Source organism: Thamnophis sirtalis, unplaced genomic scaffold (genome assembly GCF_051295495.1).
Source record: "Thamnophis sirtalis isolate CommonGarterSnake01/CBP01778 unplaced genomic scaffold, rThaSir2_p1.2 scaffold_5, whole genome shotgun sequence".
In the NCBI taxonomy this organism is placed as follows: Eukaryota; Metazoa; Chordata; class Lepidosauria; order Squamata; family Natricidae; genus Thamnophis; species Thamnophis sirtalis.
The window spans coordinates 72,664,321-72,685,677 of NW_028261385.1; the positions used below are offsets into that span (position 1 = coordinate 72,664,321).

A 21,357-nucleotide genomic window follows, 5' to 3' on the forward strand; every position below is an offset into this window, starting at 1 on the left:
ACACCACTTCAGACAGATGATTATCCAACATCTTCTTAAAAACTTCCAGTATTGGCACATTCACAACTTCTGGAGGCAAGTTGTTCCTCTGATTAATTGTTCCAACTGTAAGGAAATTGCTCCTTAGTTCTAGGCTGCTTCTCTCCTTGATTAGTTTCCACCCATTGCTTCTTGTCCTACCCTCAGGTACCTTGGAGAATAGTTTGACTCCCTCTTCCTTGTGGCAACCCCTGAGATATTGGAACACTGCTATCATGTCTCCCCTAGTCCTTTTTTTCATTAAACTAGACATACCCAGTTCCTGCAACCGTTCTTCATATGTTTTAGTCTCCAGTCCCCTAAGAATCTTTGTTGCTCTTCTCTGCACTCTTTCTAGAGTCTCCGCATCTTTTCTACATCGTGGCGACCAAAACTTGATGCAGTATTCCAAGTGTGGCCTTACCAAAGATGATGCAAAGGTCCTAACTGTGAAAAATGGTCATGTCACTTTTTTCTATGCGGTCGTAACTTTAAACGATCAGGAAATGAACTGTTGTAACTCAAGGACTACCTGTACTAAAGTTCTGCTCATTTTAAGGCAGCATAGATGGACTTTGCTTGGACAGAATTTTGTGGATGGTGATGTTTGACCTGCTGAGAATTACCCTGCCAAAATGGGTGGGGCCAAAAATGGAGGTGGCCTAACCAGAGAAAAACATACCCCATTCCAAAATTATATGTATTGTGACATATTTTTAAATCAATTAATTTCCTTAAATGGTTAATCGATTTCTTGAAATCTTGTTCTTTTTATACACCCACTAGCTGATAACCTGGCTTTGCCCGGGTATGTATTTATCATAATCCTGTATTAGGCAGGAAAAGTCCTGATTTTGGCAACAATTAAATTAGTTACAAATGTTTTCCCCATGCCCCAGTAATGTTTAATTGATCATGGCCATACATTTGTCCTCAAAGATAATCAAAACCTTCTTGATACTGTCTGGACCAGAAATAATTTCTAATGTTGGATTTCCCCCCTCACCTCCTTGTGGAGTACTGTGAAGCTGTTACCATGGCAACTCCACTGCACTGTACAGTAGAAGCCATTTTACGGCAGTACTGAAGAAGCCATTTTAAGGCACAACAGGCTGTATCTTAACAGAACACACACCCCAAGGATGTTAGGGGTGTCTTATCCCCACATTATTTATTTCCAAAGAGTAAATCATCTATGTACCACGTTTGGTTGGAATTGTTCTAGGCATTCCAGAGTTATGCTGGAACATTTATACACACATATATACATACACAGAGAGAGAGAGAGCCATTTTTATATAGAAAGCTTATTTTTTTAAAAAAAAATTCATTTCATTTCATTTCATTTTAATTTATTTGTATGCCGCCCTTTTCCCTAAAGGGACTCAGGGCGGCTCACAACTCAAAGGGAGGGAAAAACAAACAAAGTTACAAAAAACATAAAACCATACATGGTTAAAAAACACAACAATCATACCATTCGAAGTGGGGCAGCGAGTCTTTAGCCCCAGGCCTGTCGGAACAGCCAGATTTTAAGGGCCGTGCGGAAGGCCTGGAGGGTGGTGAGGGTTCGAATCTCCACGGGGAGTTCGTTCCAGAGGGTCGGAGCAGCCACAGAGAAGGCCCTCCTCCGGGTAGTCGCCAGTCGACACTGGCCGGCTGATGGAATTCGGAGGAGGCCTAGTCTGTGGGATCTAATTGGTCTAGTGGAGGTAATTGGCAGCAGGCGGTCTCTCAAGTACCCAGATCCAATACCCAGATTCAAATCTATCATCTGGCCCTAAAAGAGCCCAAAGAGAGCCTTCCCCCTTAATATCTTGTATATTAAACACACACACACACACACACACACACACACACACACACACTCTCTCAAATAATATAAAATGCTTTCCCATCATTGACTGATGTCATTTTACAATGACAAGTGAAGTGGCACCTGGAACTGGCAGTGACATAATTTGCAGTCAACCTCTGGCACCAGCCTCAGGACAGAGGCACCACATTTCATGATGTTCAGAGCCTAGAAAAGCTAGTTAAGATCCATGGCCTATTTCCATCTTCTCAAAGCACATCTGATTGTGCCTAAATATCTTATTCCCGGTATCAGCAAGTCATGCATTAGCCCCTCTAGCCAAATATTGCTTATCTATAGGCATTATAATTATTACAGAGACATCGGAAGCATGGCAAAAGAAGCGATCCCTTTACCAATCCACCTTTCAATCCTAATTCCATGCCAAAAGCAAAGATCATCCCAGGAAGAGTTTTCATCTGAATGGGAAAGAAACATCCCGCAAATTAATTGCAAGACAGAATTCAAAGCCTGCGTACCAGGGGCGGCGGGGGGGGGGGGGGAGGAATTAAACAAAAAGGTCAGGTGATCAAAATCTTATTAAGTTCTCTGTTGTTTATTCATGGCAAGCGTTCAGGAGTTTGTGCCAATACATATTTGACATTCAGTCCAACTCGTAAGTCAGATTTAAGCTGTTGGACAGCCTAATACGCATCAAGCAGCTGTGGAAATACATGGGGGGGAGGGAGGGAAAGAGAAAACCTGTATGTGACATACAAATATGGGGCTTTATCTAGGGAACATGCCACTGAAATAAATGGGTCTTTAAAAAAACACTTCCACATGACACTCTTACAAAGTTCCCATCAGCTGCAGAACGATGTTCATAAAGAGATGAACAAGATGCTTTCTTCCCTTTGAGGAAAGACAAAACAAAACACAAAACAAAACATGGTTGCTGCAATGTAGAAAAGATGTGGAGACTCTAGAAAGAGTGCCAAGAAGAGCAACAAAGATGATTAGGGGACTGGAGACTAAAACATATGAAGAACAGTTGCAGGAACTGGGTATGTCTAGTTTAATGAAAAAAAGGACTAGGGGAGACATGATAGCAGTGTTCCAATATCTCAGGGGTTGCCACAAAGAAAAGGGAGTCAAACTATTCTCCAAGGCACCTGAGAGTAGAAGAAGCAGCAATGGGTGGAAACTAATCAAGGAGAAAAGCAACTTAGAACTGAGGAGAAATTTCCTGACAGTTGGAACAATTAATCAGTGGAACAGCTTGCCTCCAGAAGTTCTGAATGCCCCAACACTGGAAGTCTTTAAGAAGATGTTGGATAGCCATTTGTCTGAAGTAGTGTAGGGTTTCCTGCTAAGCAGGGGGTTGGACTAGAAGACCTCCATGGTCCTTTCCAACTCTGTTATTTTATATTCTAAAAATTATCAATGTAAATCATGGCCATACGCCATACATATGTGGTTTTTAAATCTCTGGGATCTCTACTTAAAATAAGCCCAGGAACAGAAGCAGAAAAATTCCTATCTTGAGTCTTTAAAGTAGAGGTGGGAAATCTGTTACGTTCTAGGTACGGGTGAACTTCAACTGCCAGCAATCCAGTTGATGTGACCAGTGGGCAACAAGAAAGTCCAGTTGCTTCCTGAAAAAAGCATCTTTGGGACAACCATGACATGGATGACTGAGAAGGTCTACAGACTTTTAACTATACAATTTGGGATGAACACTCTTTGAATGGTGTGGGAGTAGGAATGGATTTCCAGAGGAAAAATTGCAGACTACAGGAACCAATAGAACTACTCAGGTGACCCTGAGGACACAGATAAACCTCCAAGTGCTTCAACGACCCTCTAAAAGGATGCAGATGACCAGCTGTCTGCAAGGAATATAAATCCTTTCATTCCCCACTATCCTGTCAGAGCTGAAGAAGCTTCTTGGATGAGAAGTGAAACATCTTCAGAATAAAAACAAGAAAGTCCAGTTGCCTCCCGAAAAGGCACCTTAGGGACAACCATGACCTGGATGACTGAGAATCTCTACAGACATTTCAGTGGTGAGTCATTCAACATCTGGAGAGCTACGGGTGTTTCTCTTTTACAGATACAATTTGCAGGCATTGAAACACACTAATGGACTGTAATATTTTGGTGGTTGCAAGTCTAAAGGCACCTACATCAACATTTGTGAAAAATGTTGCTTCACTAAAGATTAAACTACTACAACTGGGGTGAGAAACATATTTTGCTCTGACAGCTACATTTTGCCTGAGCAAATACAGCAATGACCACCAGATGACAATGATTGGGGTCAAAGGCAAACGGAAGGGTCATCTCACTTACTACAATAAACCATTCCATATTCTGTTCCCAAAGGCAACTGGTTAGTAATTGTACAAATGAAGCTGGCATGCATATTATATTGTATTTTGCCTAACATGTTCTCTCTTTATTAAAGCAACAAGCAAAAAAACAACAACTATGCAGAGCACCAGAGTCCATTACATTGAATCAGGTACTGAAAGCTTGACATACTTGACTTCTAGCTTTTTGAGGTCTGACCAGACATAAGCCACCTTCTGCCTTCATGGATGTAGGGACCAGTATCTGGCTTTGAAACAAAAACAATGGTAAGACTTCCAAATTAAGGTTCAGCATCCAGGGCCCCTTTCTCTGTGTCCAGTGATAAGGTACCCTGTTTCCCCAATAATAAGACCTCCCCAGAAAATAAGCCCAACTGGGCTTTTGAACACATGAGCTAAAATAAGCCCTCCCCCGAAAAAAAGCCCTCCCAAAAATACTGCAACACAGTAGCAGCCATGAGGTGACCATGCTCGCCGCCTCTTACATTTCAAAAATAATTTTAAAAAACCCAAAAATAAGACCAAGCACTTATTTCGGGGGTAAAAAAAAATAAGACACTGGTGTGTTTTCAGGGAAACACAGTGTATGTGGCACAGTTACATTTATATTCTGGGTCAGTGTTTCTCAAACCTGGGAACTTTAGGATGGGTGAATTTGAACTCGAAGAATTCTCCTTCCATCTTAAAGTAGCTAACTTTGAGAAACTTTTCTCTGAATGAACCTGAATGTCTGCACCACCACAGCACTGACAATTCAGAGCATTTATAAAAATTGGCGTTAGCTTTTGGATGGATCCCACTTTGAGGAGCGGCAGAGGAAAACCAAGGGCAAGATGAACGTTTGAAAGGAGGTATTTCATGGGAGAAACCGTCGGCTCTCCTTCATTCTGGAAACATGCCGAGAGGATCCTAAGAGTGATATATTGATTTTGGTATACTTGCATTTTGAAAAAATTATGATCCAAAGATTATTGGCTCTGGAGACCTTCACGTCACAGATAAAGGGAGCCGAAGCTAAAATAGGATAATAGCCTTTAAATCCCCTTCTGTAACTACTCAGTTCTTCCCTGTCAGCAAGATTAACGCGATCAACAGCAGTGTCTCCTTCCCTGCCCCTCTTTTCCATGCCTGCATCCCATCCTGAGTTTTAGCAACAACTGGAGTGAGTGAAGAGTGACTGGAGTGAAATGTGAGGCTGCAGCTCGAGTCGCGAATGCTCCGGGCAAGAAGAAGCAGAGCCAGAAAGCCGCGGCAAGAAACACTTCAGAAAACCTGGGTAGTGGGGTAGAGAGTGTCACCCATGAGAAATTTCAATCAAAAGAAGCAACTTTCCATCTCGGATGAAAAAGCACCTAAAACTCCACTGGAGTCTTCCGCAGAATGCAAGGCAGCTGAGTGCATAGACACCCAAACGACTATTCCCTATGGATTGCAGCTGTCCCAGGAAACTGAGAAGTACTTGGGTGAGGAAGAGGAAGATGAGGAGGAAGAGCAGAAGAGACTCCTTTCGATACTTGCATTTGATCCCTCTTTTGCTTCTGGAACATTAGCTTCCTCCTCGGTGCTCAACATTAATGTTGGTGGCCGAACCTACCATCTCACGTACCAGGCAGTGGCCACCTATCCCAACACCCGCCTTGGACGCTTGGTTACTTCCACCGATCGCCATCGCCAGCTAGGCCTCTGTGATGACTACGCAGCTCAGGGGGATGAGTATTTCTTCGACCGAGACCCTGCGGTTTTCCAGCTGGTCTACAACTTCTACGCTTCTGGGGTGTTACAGGTACAAAATGAGCTGTGCCCCCACAGCTTCTTGGAAGAGTTGAGCTACTGGGGAGTCCGTCTCAAATACACGCCCCGCTGCTGCCGGATCTGCTTTGAAGAGAGATGCGATGAGCTGAATGACCAACTAAAAGTTCAGGAGGAGCTCCGTGCTCAGGCGGCTGTCCAGGAGAGCGAGGCCCTCTTCTGCCACATGCGCTATGCCACGCAACGGTGGCGCCTTTGGAACCTCATGGAGAAGCCCTTCTCTTCCCCCATGGCCAAAGTGGTGGGGGTTGCCTCCAGTTTTTTTGTTCTCATATCCGTGGTGGCCCTTGCTCTCAACACAGTCGAGGAGTTGCAGCAGAAGGACAAAGCCACTGGAGAGATGCGGCCAGTGTTGGAACATGTGGAGACCTTCTGCGTGGCCTTCTTCACTCTAGAGTACATACTGCGGCTGCTCTCTACCCCTGACTTACAGCGCTTTGCTAGTAGCGCTCTCAATGCTGTGGACCTCATTGCTGTCTTGCCCCTCTACCTTCAGCTGTTGCTAGAGCTTTTCATCGATGAGATCCACACTGGTGGGCATGGGTCCCAGCATGAACATGAGATTGAGAAAGTGGGCCGAGTGGGCAAAGTAGGGCAAGTGCTACGCATCATGCGCCTGATGCGCATTTTCCGCATCCTGAAGCTAGCCCGCCATTCCACAGGGCTCCGAGCCTTTGGCTTCACTCTGCGCCAGTGTTACCAGCAGGTGGGTTGTCTCCTGCTCTTCATCATCCTGGGCATCTCTGCCTTCTCAGCCATGGTCTACACCGTGGAGCATGACGTCGTTAGCACAAACTTCACCAGCATTCCTCAGGCCTGGTGGTGGGCTGCCGTAAGTACCCGCTGTACTCTTTGGAGACCTGACCCCCTCACTTCTTGCTATTTATTTATAAAAAAAGCTGCTTGTTATGAAAGCAGCAGGATATGCCCAGATTTTGAACATCTGTTCTGAGTCTTTGGTTTTAGAGGAGCTGTAAATGCAGACACACCACCCCACTTCCCACTGTAAGCTTTAGTACATCTGTTTCAGTAGATCAGTCTGTAATCAGTGAAGCTCAGATGGAACTGGATGTCTTTTTATGGCAGCGTTCTGCACGGGTGGGCTTCTTCATGCAGCTCTCAAGGGCTACTGCATGAGAAAGAAGAGGAAAGTAGAGAAGGGAAAACATATTGGAAGCCTGAAATTTGCAGAGGTTTCTGTATGCTTTTAAAAAAGGATCAGAGGTTTCTATATGCCAACTGACATCCAGCTATTACTTATTTACAGAGGTAGTAAGGATGGCTTCACGTAATGTCCCAAGAATAAGTGAGATATGTAGAACTTACAGGTGGAGCTTCCCTTTGTCTCTGTAAAATCAAGAGATGGGCAGATGCCAGAGGGAATCATCAGATGACAGACACAGAGGCTCCCAAAACAACATGGACAAAAGACCAGAGCATTAGATGAGCTTTCTTTTTTATTATTTTTATTAAGCCAGTAACAATGGCCAAAAATAACAAAATGGGAGAGCTGGCTGGGTCACTGGATTGTAATGTGATATGGACTTTATAATGTAGAGACCTGTTGTTGAAATACAATAGAGGCTGCCACTAGTGATGGATGAAAATTGTATTCCCAATAAATCTGTTGTCTTGGATAAACAACAACTGGACAAAGGTGTGTCCGGCAAATGTCTCCCTCATCCTTTTGCTCAGCTGTTCTTTGCTAAGTTGCCAAGGTTAATCAAAAATGGAAACTGGAATTACCATCTTACGTCAAGAGATGGCTGGCTGGATATTCTGCCGTATATCCAGTTTTGGCTTTGCTCCATGTGGTGCAATATGCATGCATCATCCCATGGGATAGATTCTGCATTGGGGTATATACAGCTTTCTACATGTACTTCCCAGGAGGGGGAAAATGCCTTGTGTTACCTTGATTTACCCCTTGAATTGAAAAATAAGACTACCCTTTAAGAAAGTTCAGAAACACGAATATTGTCCAATAGGAAATGTAAATGGTTCTGCAAACAGCTGCATCCAAGGTGATCATAAAATTGGAGTGGCTCTAGCATCTTCTCCAGAAGTTGTCAAGCTAATTTAGGAATACATAGCATGCTACGACACATCTCCACTAATGCTAGAGGACTTTGAAGCTAGAGGACAACAGTCAAAGTATACACCATCGTTAGCATTTTACTCAGATGAATGTGGGCTGACTACATGTTTATGAGCATCCATAATCTGCTTAATAATATCACCCAGAATCAGGGTACTAACTAATAGAATGCAAAGTATCCTCATGAATAAATCCTGAAGTTGAATGGGTTTTGCTCAATTCTAATACTCGCTGGTGATATTAAATAACACATCTGTGACATAACTTTATTCTGCATAGGGGTGATATATGCAAGCAATTCTTCCTCCAGTAATCCTGCTAAATAGCCAGGAGTAGCGGCTGAAGACAAGATCCTTCACTGACCACAACATGCCATTGTTTTGAACTTCATTCAAATGAACCTGGACAACACTAGTTGTGACTTGTTAGACAACTGAGCTGAGCTGTGACTCCTTTCATAGGTTCCTCTAGTCCCGTGTTTATCAACCTTGGCAACTTGAAGATGGGTGGACTTCAAGTGCCAGAATGCTCCAGCCAGCCAATTTTGAGAGTTGAATTCCACTCATCTTCAAGTGGCCAAGGTTGAGAAACACTGATGAATGAATCAGACAGATTCATTCTCTGTAACCCTGAGGTGGGGAACCTGTAGTTCTCCATACATTACTAAAATTGCAACTTGCACAAAATCAAGCTACTATGCAGAGCAATAGTGTTAAGTGGTATCTGAGCAGCAACTAGAAACCCTGGGCTTCTCAGCCTTGCTTCAATGCAAGTCCATACAGCTTCATAGGCCTTCAGTGGAAGCCATGACAGGTCCCATAAGTCATGACATGCCATCATACAAACGATTCCAATTACATAATGGTTCAGTTGTGATGTGGAAGATGCCAATTACATAATGTATGTCATTAAAATGGTGATGTCACAACATCTATGGTGTCACCTCCCTCCTGTAGACTTTATGTGCATAGAAATAGCAGAAGAACGTATGCAGGAATAATTGCACATACCAGTAATTTTTTACCACAATTGATTTGTGCCTGGCTGATTGAGATGAGAAATATAGTGCAGAAAATAATACTGCATTTTTTTCTTTACCAGTTCACAGTCAATTGAGGTGAAGAAGAATGTATATTCAAATTAGTTTTCCAAGAAAAAGTGGGGCTTAAGTGAAATGTTTATGTTGTGTTCCTGTGTGACCTAAAGGTGCTTTCTCAAGAGGCAACTGGACTTTCTGGTTTTTCTTTGAAGACATTTGGCTTCTTATCCAAGCTCTGAGAGCTGAAGAAGCTTCGTGGATGAGAAGCGAAACGTCTTCAAAGAAAAACCAGAAAGTCCAGTTGCCTCTTGAAAAAGCACCTTTGGGACAACCATGACCTGGGTCAGAGATGGTATCAGCCAGTTCTGACCAGTTCTGGAGAACCGGTACTGGAAATTTTGAGTAGTTCGGAGAACCAGCAAATACCACCTCTGACTGGCCCCAGAGTGGGGTGGGAATGGAGATTTTGCAATATCCTTCCCCTGCCACTGTCACCAAGCCATGCCCATAGAACTGGTAGTAAAAAAAAATGAATTTCATCACTGAAAGACAGGTACATAAATTGAAACCACATGCAGTAGCACCGAGGACAATTCTACACTCAAAGGTGCTTTTTCCAAAAGTCAAGTGGACTTACTTTCTTTCTTTTTCTTTCTTTTCTTTTCTTTCTTTCTTTCTTTCTTTCTTTCTTTCTTTCTTTCTTTCTTTCTTTCTTTCTTTCCCTCTCTCTCTTTCTTTCTTTCTTTCTTTCTTTCTTTTTCTTTGAAAATGTTTTACTTCTCATCCAAGAAACCTCTTTAATGAGAAGCGAAATGACTTCAAAAATTTTTTTTGGGGGGGGAGCACATGACCTGGATGACTGAGAATCTCCATAGATCAGGGATCCCCAACCTAGTTTGTGGACCGACACCAGGCTGTGACAGCCAGAAACTGGGCTGTGCAAACAAGTGAAGCCCCATCTGGGATGCAGGCAGCATGTGAAACCATGCTCCCACCCACTCCAGTTCACGGAAAAAAACCTCTCTCTATAGAACCAGTCCCTGGTACCCAAAAGATTGGGGGCCACTGCCATAGATAACTATCACTAATCAAAATAAAAATTTTCCCAAATTCCTAAAAAGGGAGAAGGAGAACAAAGAACGGCCTTTGATCTGTGGCAAGGCACAGTTGACTAGCTTTAGACTAACTAGCCAGACTGGCATAGGGGCTGTCCTTGTTCTCGCATTTCCATACACGAAGCACTGAGGAACAGAAAGAAACTTCCACCCCAGAGTACGTACAAAATATAATTACATGTATAATTCAGAGCAGCATTTTTCTCGATGATCCGCTTTTCTATCCCGGCTGTACATAAGATGAAAGACGATGAAATCACACCAAGAACAACGCAGAGCTACTTTACTATGCTCTCCAGGAAATCACAAGAGTGAAAAATGCTGTTCTGTAACCGCTGGCTATTGTCAATAACACGTCTCTCCCTTTCATCTTGTTGTTTATTTTCAGAGCAATTTCTCCGCCATTTACATTCAATTCCTGTGAGCCAATTTCCATTGGAGCCCCAGACTAATCACATTTCTCTCAGGTGCGCCCTACGAACCAATTCCCCCGGCTCTGCATCTGAAAAGTCAGACTGGTTATCAAGCATAGCAACAATCCCAACAATTAAAAAAAAAATAGATAGGATTTTCCCGATTTGCATTTCCCCTTAAATCTACATGCAAATCACCTCTGTGAGAGGATGCTCAGCAAGCTTCTGAAAGGCCACAAAGCTGTCATGGTTTGGCACAATAAAAACAGAATTTGGTCTCACCAGGAAAGCAGATGATCATTCAAAAAACGATTACAGGAAAAGTATGCAATGAATTGTGAGTTTTGCTTTTGTGAGTGTAGGTCGGACAATTTCTCCTGAGGCCTAACTAAAGATTAGCTCAGCCCTGAATTGATTCTTAAACAAAATGAACATGTACAGATGGTCCTCGACTTAGAATAGTTCATTTAGTGGCCGTTCAAAGTTACAACGGCACTGAAAAAATGATTTACGATGGTTTTTCACACTCACAACCGTTGCAGCATTTGATCATGTGGTCAAAATTCGGAGGTTTGGCAACTGATTCATATTTATGATGGTTGCAGCATCCCAGGGTCATGTGGTCAACTTTTGCGACCTTCTGACAAGCAAAGACAATGGGGAAGCCATCAGAGGTGGTATTCACTTACCTTCTCTATCGGTTTGCAAATGTGAGGGTGCATCAGAGGTGGTATTCAGCAGGTTCTGACCAGTTCTGGAGAACCGGTAGTGGAAATCTTGAGTAGTTCAGAGAACTGGTAAATACCACCTCTGACTGGCCCCGCCCCCCTCTATTCTCTGCCTCCCGAGTCCCAGCTGATCGGGAGGGAATGGGGATCTTCCCTGGAATGGGGTGGGAATGGAGATTTTACAGTATCCTTCCTCTGCCACACCCATCAAGCAACGCCCACAAAACCTGTAGTAAAAATTTGGAATCCCACCACTGGCACGCACGCATGCGCTCAGCCTTCCACGTATGCGCTTTTGGCAAATAAAAGGGGCCTAAATGTGATGCCCTAGAGCCGAGGTGGGTGAATGGGGCCACCTGATATTTCCGCTACCAGTTCAGCCGAACCAGTCCAAACCAGTAGAATGCCACCTCTGAAAGCCAGACTCATTTAACAACCATGTTACTAACTTAACAACTGCAGTGATTCACTTAACTGTAGCAAGAAAGGTTGTAAAATGGAATATACAAATGTTTCACTTAGCAACTTAAATTGTGTTCGGTTGTGGTCATAAGTCAAGGCTTACCTGTATTTAGGGCACCAAGAGAAAGGGGACACTCCAGCAATCATGCCCTTAACCCTTTCATCGCTACACTCAATTTTCAGCACTGACTGAGTTTTAGTCTCAGGTAAGTAATGGAACAGCTGAGGGGCACCATTGCTGGCCCATGCTCAGAGCATCAGTGAGCCTTTTTCCCAGCTGAGAGCTGCATTTTCTTATTAAGATTCAGCTACCAAGCCCTTCAGGGGACTAGATGTATCCCTTTTAGTGATATGTTCTTTTCAGGAAAGGCTGATTTTTGTCCTTTATCCTGGCTTCTGGCTGAGATGTATTTAAAAGCTTAATGCAAGAGATGTAATGATTTGTGTACATAGTTTAAAAACGAAGCAAGCTGCTGGATATCAGGTTTTTTATGCCAAATTTTGTGGGCAAAGGTTGAGGTGCGGGGTACGAGAGCTTCAAAAGCCAGGAGGGAGCTAGTGGCACCATTCCTGTCCTTAAAAAATACTAGATAATTACATTTGTCTCAGGAACTGGCATCAGGCAGAGCCCAGGGCTGAAGCCCACCCCTGGGACTTGCTATCTAATAAGATGGGCTACCCCTGCAGATGAATTAAGAGTCTGTTTTAGCAGGCTTTTATAGAGATTATTGTAGAAGATTACTAATGCAACAATGTGGGACCCCTTTTTATTATTTTGACAATCTAAAACAGTGGTTCTCAACCTTTTCTTAACCACCGACCAGTGTGGGATTCAGCCGGTTCGCATTGGTTTGGGAGAACCAGTTGTTAAATTACTATCAAAGTGGATCCCGGGCGCTGTGCTGCAATGGAAAAAGGGGCAACGGAACAGCTGGCGCAAGGGAAGGAGAAGGCCATTTTTCCTCTTTCTTCTCCCTGCTCCTCCTCCTTCCCTCATGCTGGCTACTCCAGCGTCTCTTTCGCCATTGCAGTGCAGCGCTCCAGATCCACTTTGTTAGTGTGTGGGGGGAGTAATTTCACAACTGGTTCACCCAGGGTCAGGTTGGCCGTCGCGGGAGGCTCGTCCTGCATATGTAGCAGAGCTGGAGGATGGGGCTGGACCACGCCTCCCACAACAGCCAACCTGACCTTGGGCGAACTGACCCACCACTGTCACCGACCCCTTTTAAATATCTTTTGTGGTCACGGATTATGGCCACGGACCCCTAAGATTTGAATCATAACATTTCTTCAAGGTTCGTGGACTTCCTGTGACAACATCGTAGGCTGCCCTCCCAAGGGTCTGCACACCAAAGGTTGAGAACCACTGATGTATGATCCTCTGTCTAAAAGTCCACTTCTTGCTCTTCTGAATGATTTCCCCCGCTCCTTTATTTACCTAAAGGTAAGCCTTTCTACTGTGGGATATGGAGACATGTACCCGGAGACCCACCTGGGACGGGTGTTTGCGTTCCTCTGCATCGCTTTTGGGATCATCCTGAACGGCATGCCCATCTCCGTCCTCTACAATAAATTCTCGGATTACTACGGCAAGCTGAAAGCGTATGAATACACGGCTATACAGAAAGACCGGGGGAAAGTGGAATTTGTGCAACGGGCCATGAAGAAGATGTCGGAGTGCTACAGAAAGCAATCAGCTCCATCCCCAAGCCACAGATACAATTAATACAGGTGGTCCTTGACTTACAACTGTTCATTTAGTGACCATTCAAAGTTACGACCGTGAAAAAAGTAACTTACAACCGTTTTCATACTTACGATTGTGGCAGCATCTCTATGGTCATGTGATCAAACTTCAGACACTTGGCAATTGACTCATATTTGTGACGGTTGTCCCAGGGTTAGGTGATGATTTTGGGTGATCTTCTGACAAAGTCCATGGGAAAGCCAGATTCACTTAAGAACTTAACAACTGCAGTGATTCGCTTAACAACTGTGGCAAGAAAGGTTATAAAATGGAGCAAAAGTCACTTAATGTTTGACTCGCTTAGCAACAGAAAGTTTGGGTTCAATTGTGGTCGTAGGTCAAGGAATACCTGTACTCTGGAAAGAGCAAGAGGAGGAGGAAGAGGAGGATGGACTTAGAAATGACACTTCATTTAAAAAGAGAAATTTGTATTGAGTTCCTCCAACAATGAGCCAAGGAAGATGATGATAAGAGCCAGGATAAATAGGGTGCAATGTCAGGTATTTGGTCTGCAGATACCTTCAAAGGAGTACAGATAGTCCTTGAGTTATGACAGACCATTTAGTGAGCCTTTGAAGTTACAATGGCACAGAAAAAAGTGACTTATGACTGTTTTTCACACTTTTGACTGTTGCAGCATCCCCATGGTGACATGATCAAAATTCAGCCGCTTGACAACTGATTGATACCGTATGTATGACAATTGCAGTGTCCCAGGGTCAAGGGGTCCTCTTTTGCGACCATCTGACAAGCAAGGTCAATGGGGAAGCTGGATTCGCTTAAGAACTGCAGTGATTCTCTTAGCAACTATGGCAAGAAAGGTCATAAAATAAGGCAAAATTCACAACAGCTGTCTCAGAAATTTTGGGCTCAATTGTCGTAAGTTGAGGACTACTTTTATTGACATCTCTACTGGCGTGGTAGATGTTTTGGAGACTATCCTGCAGAAATGTGTCCATTTTACTACATAATTTTGATTGCGAGGAACAGTTGGAAATACTTTTCTTCCAGTTTTCCATGGTCCAATTTATCTGAAAAGCACAAAGTTGAAGATTTGTTTAAATGAATAAGGAATGCCAAAATCTTCCAGACGTTCAAATTCACACGTTTTATGTAGCCACATTCATAACAATAATATTAGGGTCAGACAGTTACTTCATTTTTCTTTAGGATTTTCTTCATCTCTCTTTAACTGTTTTCTGAATCTAGGGCTCATGAAATTAGGATTAGGTTGCCAGGGTAACTTTTAAAAATAGTTTTCTAAGTAATAAAATACCAGGGTTTGCTAATTGATGCCCATATATAACTTAAAGAGTGATACAGGAGTAGGGAGAGAGTGATATAACAGCATAGGAAGTGCCAAATCAAATGTCCAGTTGAAATGTAAAGAGCTAAAACGTGTTATTTAGTAATCCAAATGCATAATCCATCTAGCTTCCAATATAATAACTGTAGCATAATTCACTTTAATTTTTTGGTTTGTTTGGTTATAATGGTTCCTTGGCTCTATATAATATTACAGAGGAATCAAACTTTCCCTAGTTGGCACCTCTGCTTTTTTTAACCATAAGACCCAAAATTCCTAGCTAGCTTGATGTTTGGAAAAAGGGCAAATTGAGCATCTTGTAGAGCAAGGCTGCTAAAGAGCGAGCTCACGCCAGGAAGGCTGTTGACTTCCTTGCATGTATTGTGCAGGGATAGCAAGTGAGCCTGGTGGCACCTTCTGGAATGGAAGAAATTCTCCACACCTTTAGTAAGGTCAGTGCTGTAACCTTCAAGAACAGCTTTAGCCTCACAGTCGAGTCTGAGAGTGAATACTCTCACATCAGACTGAAGTCATTAATTCTGTTGAGACAATTTTAGATAGATAAATAGATGATACATATACAGATGATAGATGATGATAGAGATAGATGATGATGGTAGATAGATAGATGATAGATTAATTGATAGATAGATAGTTGGATAGATAGATTGATAAAAGAAAGATGATATATTAGATAGATAGATAGATAGATAGATAGATAGATAGATAGATAGATAGATGATATATAGATAGATAATATTCTATTTAAGATTAGGAAAGGGAAGTTCTTGTTAACTGTGGATAGTTCATCTATGACAAGCTTCAGTAGGTAGGACAAAAGCAATAAGTTAAAAATTTATCCCATTATTTTTGGATGGTGGGAGTGATGTAGTACATTCTGCCTGCCTGACTCCCTCCCTGCCTTCCTATTTACCTTCCTACCTACCTACCCCATTTCCCTGAAAATATGACCTCCCTGGATAATAAGCCCAATTGGGCTTTTGAGCACATGCGATAAAATAAGCCCTCCCCCAAAAATAAGCCCTCCCCCAAAATATTGCAAAACAGCAGCAGCCATGAGGTGACCACACTCACCACCTCCTGCACCTCAAAAATAATAAGACCTCCCCAAAAATAAGCCCAAGTGCTTATTTGGGGGGGGTCAAAAGAAAATAAGACCCTGTCTTATTTTTGGGGAAACACGGTACCTACCTCCCTTCCTTCCTCTCTGCCTCCATCCCTGCCTCCTTCCCTGCCTCCTTCCTTCCTTTTTTCTTTCATTTTTTCTCTTCTTTCTTTCTTTTTCTTTCTTTCTTGTTTCTGTCCTTTCTTTCTTTCTCTCTTTTAATCTGTTTAAAGATTTACAGTAAATACATCTACTTCCTGCTTCAAAATATTGTGTAACTACAATATCCCTTTTCGGCAATGCAGATGGTTTGAGGATCATTAAAAGGGAACTAAGGCTCATTCCTGGTAGGAAAGATCCAATTTTGGAGTTACTACTAAAGGAAATAATTTGGGCCATTCTCTCCTAGCTTTGTATAAACATTGCATCCAGACTCTTGTCCGGATAAACCACCAGGGAAGAATTACACGTACATTGCAGTTACTGCCAGTGCACTTCCAAGATCAATTCAAAGCACCGCTTGTTATCCTTAAAGCCCTAAATGATGCTGCACCGGTTTGCATCAGGAAATGCTTCAGGAAACCTGAATCTGCTTCTCCAGGCTGATCATTTGTAGAATGCCTGGGGAAAGTCTCCTCATTTCATGGGAATTAAATTGCAGACTCTCTCTGTGTTAGTCCCTACTTTGTAGAATAGCCCCCCTGCCTCCCTCAGAATTGAGACAAGAAATATTTTGGAAATAACCCAAAGCGGTTCTACTCCAGTGAACCTTCGGCCTTTTGATCATGCTTTTATTGTGACTTGGGTTCTTTTTGGCTTGGTTTTTTTCATTATATGCCACCCAGAGTCTTTTGGGATCGGGGTGCATTACAAGTACCAGTGAAGAAGCGAATTCATCCAATAGTCCTCTCAGTAGATGCACAGGGTTTACTTCTTTGGGGTCTCTACTGGCCAGATCCAGGTTATCTATTCTGGAAGGCCGCTACAATGCAATCTGAAACCGAACCCTCTAAATGAAGGGTGTCAAACTCTATTTCATTGAGGGGCACTTCACGGCTGTGTTTGATCTCGGGGGCCGGGATGGGCATGGCCAGCTTGACGTTACTTGTGTCAGGGGCATTTGTGGTGGCCCGAGTGCTCTGCCGGCAAAAACAGGCTTTGAAGCTCCGTTTTCAGCCATGATGGCCTTTTGCCGCCCTTTGCCAACAAAAATGGAGCTCGGGGAGGGGGAGCGCATGAGCTCCATTTTTGCTGCAGAGGGTGACCAGAGGCTGTCACTGCTGAAAACGGAGCCCGGGAGGGATGTTTGGCCCTCTTGAATTTCATTTTTACTGGCAGAAGCACCACAGGCCGGTTCTTTGCTGTTTCTAGGGCCGCCCATGGGCCAGATCTAAGCAACCTACAGGCCAGATCGGTCCCTTGGGCCTTGAGTATGACACCCTTGCTCTAAATATTCTGAGGTATCACGTTAGAGCTCAGCAGGTACCCTTGTTAACATGCAGGAAAGAAATAACAAAGTAGGAAGATAAAGACCCCAATTTTCATACGAATCACATACTCAAATGTTATTATGGAGATTGCCGTATATCAGAGAAGGGTTTCGTGTCTGACTATGAGTTTCCCCCTGCCTGCTGTTCTTCAGATGCACGAGGCTCTTTTCATCTGCAACCAGCGTGGTCTCTGGGCCTCAAGTCTTGAATGATAGATCAACAAGTCAGGAAAGGCTTTGTTAGACAACTGGGAATATAAGGAATGTGGTGAGGATTCAGCAAACACACATTTTATTCCCAGATGCTATCTCAGCCTTAGATTAGTTGTAAGACAGATGTCTTGTTTTGCTGAACATTCATTTTTTAATAAAGTAAATACTGTATGTCCTGTGCTTGCTGGTTACTACTGAATTATGAAAATGACCAAATCCTCTGCTGACAATCTTTTCACGGGTGTAGGTATGCTGGTCTTGTTGTACGGGAAAAGACCCGATTTTGGGCACAACAATACAACAAGACCAGCATACCTACAACTGTGAAAATCTACAAAAACATATGTGTGTGTGTATATATGTATATATGTATTTGTGTATGTGTGTATATGTGCATATATGCATATATGTATATATGTATTGTGTCACAGGTTCGATTCCCAGTAAGGGTATGGCTAGCTGATGAGAGCTAAATAGGTTGAAATAGATCTATACTAGTATCCATTTATTTATCAGCACAATTGTGTATACACACACACACACACACACACACACACACACACACACACACACAAATATATTTGCCTGGTTCAGGCAAACTGGTAGTTCCGGTGTCTGCTGGTCTTTTTGTACTCGGGTCTTTTCCTGTGTAAGATTGAGATTGTCTTGACAATGTTTCAGCGAGATCTCACTCACTGAAACATTTCTAAGACAATCTCAATCTTACACAGGAAAAGACATGAATACAACACGACCAGAATACCTACACCCGTGAAATCTACGAAAAGATGTATATGTGTGCATATGTATGTATATATATATGTGTGTGTGTGTGTGTGTGTGTGTGTGTGTGTATGTATGTATGTATGTATGTATGTATGTATGTATGTATGTATGTGTATATATATATATATATATATACATACACCATCCATATAAATTGTTTTATACCAAAGTTTGCATGAACCCAGCAGAACACTTCAAATGCAAATACAGTTGTTTATTGGTCAAAGAAGCAAGATGGGTACAGTCCCAAAAGTCAGCTTGGGGCCACAAAAGTTCCAACAAAGCTGTGACAGTTCGTTTGAAGCAACGCGCATTAAAAAATGAGAGGAACTTTAATCATATCATTGTGTCATCGATTTCACCTTTTAAACCACCACTAGTTCTTTTGTTAGATTTCTTTCTCGTTACTCAGAAGGCAACATTTCTGGAATTCGTTGAAATGGTTTACCGTTCTATTTTAAATCCCTAACTAACAGAATAACAGAGTTGGAAGAGACCTTGGACGTCTTCTAATCCAATTCCCTGCTCAAGTAGGAAACTCTACACCAGGGGTGTCAAATTTGCAGCCCACAGGCAGGATGCATCATGCGCTGGCCACTCCCACCTCTGTTTTAGCAAAGTGGGGGGAGTCGTGATACGTCACCTGACAATGCAATGACATGAATTTGACACCCCTGCTCTACAATATTTCACACAGATCTCTTCTTAAAAACTTTCAGTGTTGGAGCTTTCACAACTTCTGGAGGCAAGATTAATTGTCTGATTAATTGTTCTCACTGTCAGGAAATTCCTCCTTAGTTCTAGGTTGCTTCTCTCCTTGACTAATTTCCATCCATTGCTTGTAAATTCTAAATTCTATTTTAACCTTAGGGCAAAAACAAGAGGTTCAATACACATTCTACTACAACATAATTTACTACCAAGAACATTATTGTGAAACCAGAGTATTTTGACAGCAAAGGGAAAAAAACATAGTGACTAGAAAAAGAGAGGTACTGATTACCATCTCCCAATAAGGGGCAGGAAAGGGAGAGAAAGAGAGCTCAAAATCTACTATCCAAAACGTATCTCATAAGCAACCATTATTTTGCATATTTGCAATATCCATCAGGATAAATACCTACGAAGGTGACATTGAGATCCATTGGTATGAATAGGATGCTAACAATGGGTGAAAGGCAAAAAATAGATCCCAACTTCAATGGGCTTGGGAACGGGATGTTGGGAGTTGATGGAAACCCTCCAGAGTCATGAATGGGAGGGGAGGGGGAGGCTGTCTACTGGGCAGAGGCTGTGCTGTTGGCGTCTATTAATAAGCCCAGCGACAGGACCTTTTCCAGCCACAGAGCCTGGGCGGTCCCGAAACACATCCAGTGATTTGGAGCTACTACAGCTCTGTTATCACATTCTCGAGATGAGTGTGAAATACAATTGGGAAGCTAGCCAAGGATGGGGGTGGCGGGAGGAGAGGGGAGAAGCTGTTTTCCAGCAAACTAGCTAGGGGACAGAAATATCTACAGAATCTACTTTGTTGGCAGCCTCAGGAGATTATGCTTATCTATCAATGGAAAGCAATAAATTCAGCTAGCGCTTTTCTCTCTCTCTCTCTCTCTCTATGCCAGAGAGGACCATCTGTTGTTTTTCACTTCAGAAACTGAAGCGCACACCATGTTCGATAGAAAGAGTCGGAGGGAATCTCTCTGACAGACGGGAATCTAAGGATGTTTGTGGCTCTTACAGTGATAAATCAACTGTATTTACCTAAAAGGAAGAGGATATTGAAGTCGCAACAGCCTTCCGGGGGAATGCCCAGCATCTCCAACTTATCAACCTAGGTTTGCCAACTGCAGTCGATACCAGTCCTGGAGTGTTCCTTCTGCCCATCAGTGTTTGCATTTGTCACACACTTGTGCGTGCGTGTAAATATATCTGCGAGAAGCAAAAAAAAAACCAAAAATGAGCAAAGCCAGGGGAGAACAAGAGACACTGATTAATATTAACTGCGTGTAAAATAAGGTACTGGTTTTAAATGAATTGCTCCTCCATCTGCATAGGCCAACTGGTCCTCCTTCACACAACGAAACACCACAGCACATGCACACAGTTTCTTCTTCCTCCCATTCTTAGCGTAAGAAAAAGTGATGGTGGAGAGACAGCTAAAGAGGTGGTTGCACTGCCGAGGGGGAAAAAAGAGGGGAGGGAAGTGGATAGACAGAGGCATCTGTCAGGTGCAGTCAAAAAAGTCAAGATGGCAGCCACAAAGTGCGATCAAAGCCCTGACTGAATTATTATGTGGCCAGTATCTTCACATTTTTGACCATACCCTCCAGAAAAATTCCGCAGATAGATATCAAATGATGGGAAGAGATAATTGGGTGGGAAAGGAAAAGAGAGGGAAGCTCCCTTTAGGGGTTACTTTAGCACAACATTCATCAGGGAACAAAGGAATTATTAATTTTCAAGCAAGCCTTCCAAGTCTTTTCTTCTTTTTTCTAAGCAGCATTTCCACTCTCATTTAACCTAATTTGCTGACATTTCTTTTCAGCAATTGTCAGGAAATGCCTAGCTATATACTGGGAAGCAAAACTTGATTGCATAAATTGTGGGCTATTCCCTGGTGCGGTAGCTCAGTGGCTAAGATGCTGAGCTTGTCAATCAGAAAGTTTGGCAATTCAGCGGTTCGAATCCCTAGTGCCACCTAATGGAGTGAACTCCTGTTACTTGTCCCAGTTTCTGCCAACATAGCAGTTTGAAAGCACGTAAAAATGCAAGTAGAAAAATAGGAACCATCTTTAGTGGGAAGGTAACAGTGCTCTGTGCACCTTTGGCGTTTAGTCA

General features: G+C 42.9%; 1 protein-coding gene and 1 long non-coding RNA gene across 6 annotated transcripts in view; one reads left to right on the plus strand and one right to left on the minus strand.

Moving 5' to 3' along the window:
- The window catches only part of LOC148045425 (uncharacterized), a 39,410-nt gene extending 34,144 nt beyond the window's left edge, over positions 1–5,266 (minus strand). For all 3 annotated transcript variants that reach the window (XR_015696729.1, XR_015696730.1, XR_015696731.1), the window contains exons 1-2: positions 5,131–5,266; positions 4,361–4,436 (exon numbers count right to left, since the gene is read on the minus strand). This is a non-coding gene — a long non-coding RNA (uncharacterized LOC148045425). The remainder of the gene's footprint in view (positions 1–4,360; positions 4,437–5,130) is intronic.
- A 222-nt stretch (positions 5,267–5,488) lies between these two features.
- KCNV2 (potassium voltage-gated channel modifier subfamily V member 2) lies at positions 5,489–17,904 on the plus strand. 3 transcript variants are annotated; one of them, XR_015696728.1, is made up of 3 exons: positions 5,489–6,829; positions 13,297–14,197; positions 15,208–17,904. XR_015696728.1 is itself a non-coding variant. In XM_014064489.2 (2 exons), exons 1-2 carry the CDS (start codon positions 5,489–5,491, stop codon positions 13,576–13,578), a joined length of 1,623 nt encoding a protein of 540 aa, XP_013919964.2. In that variant the 3' UTR covers positions 13,579–17,904. The 3 variants fall into 3 exon arrangements, 2 of the variants coding, with proteins under 2 accessions (XP_013919964.2, XP_087572149.1); XM_014064489.2 differs by having other exon boundaries at positions 13,297–17,904; XM_087716023.1 differs by lacking the exons at positions 13,297–14,197; positions 15,208–17,904 and adding an exon at positions 10,638–10,740.
- The last annotated feature ends 3,453 nt before the right edge of the window (positions 17,905–21,357 follow it).

Coding starts and splice junctions, on each gene's coding strand:
- KCNV2 (XM_014064489.2), top strand. CDS start 5,489: ATGAGAAATTTCAATCAAAAGAAGCAACTTTCCATCTCGGATGAAAAA. Junction 6,830..13,296: donor AGGCCTGGTGGTGGGCTGCC/GTAAGTACCCGC, acceptor ATTTACCTAAAG/GTAAGCCTTTCTACTGTGGG.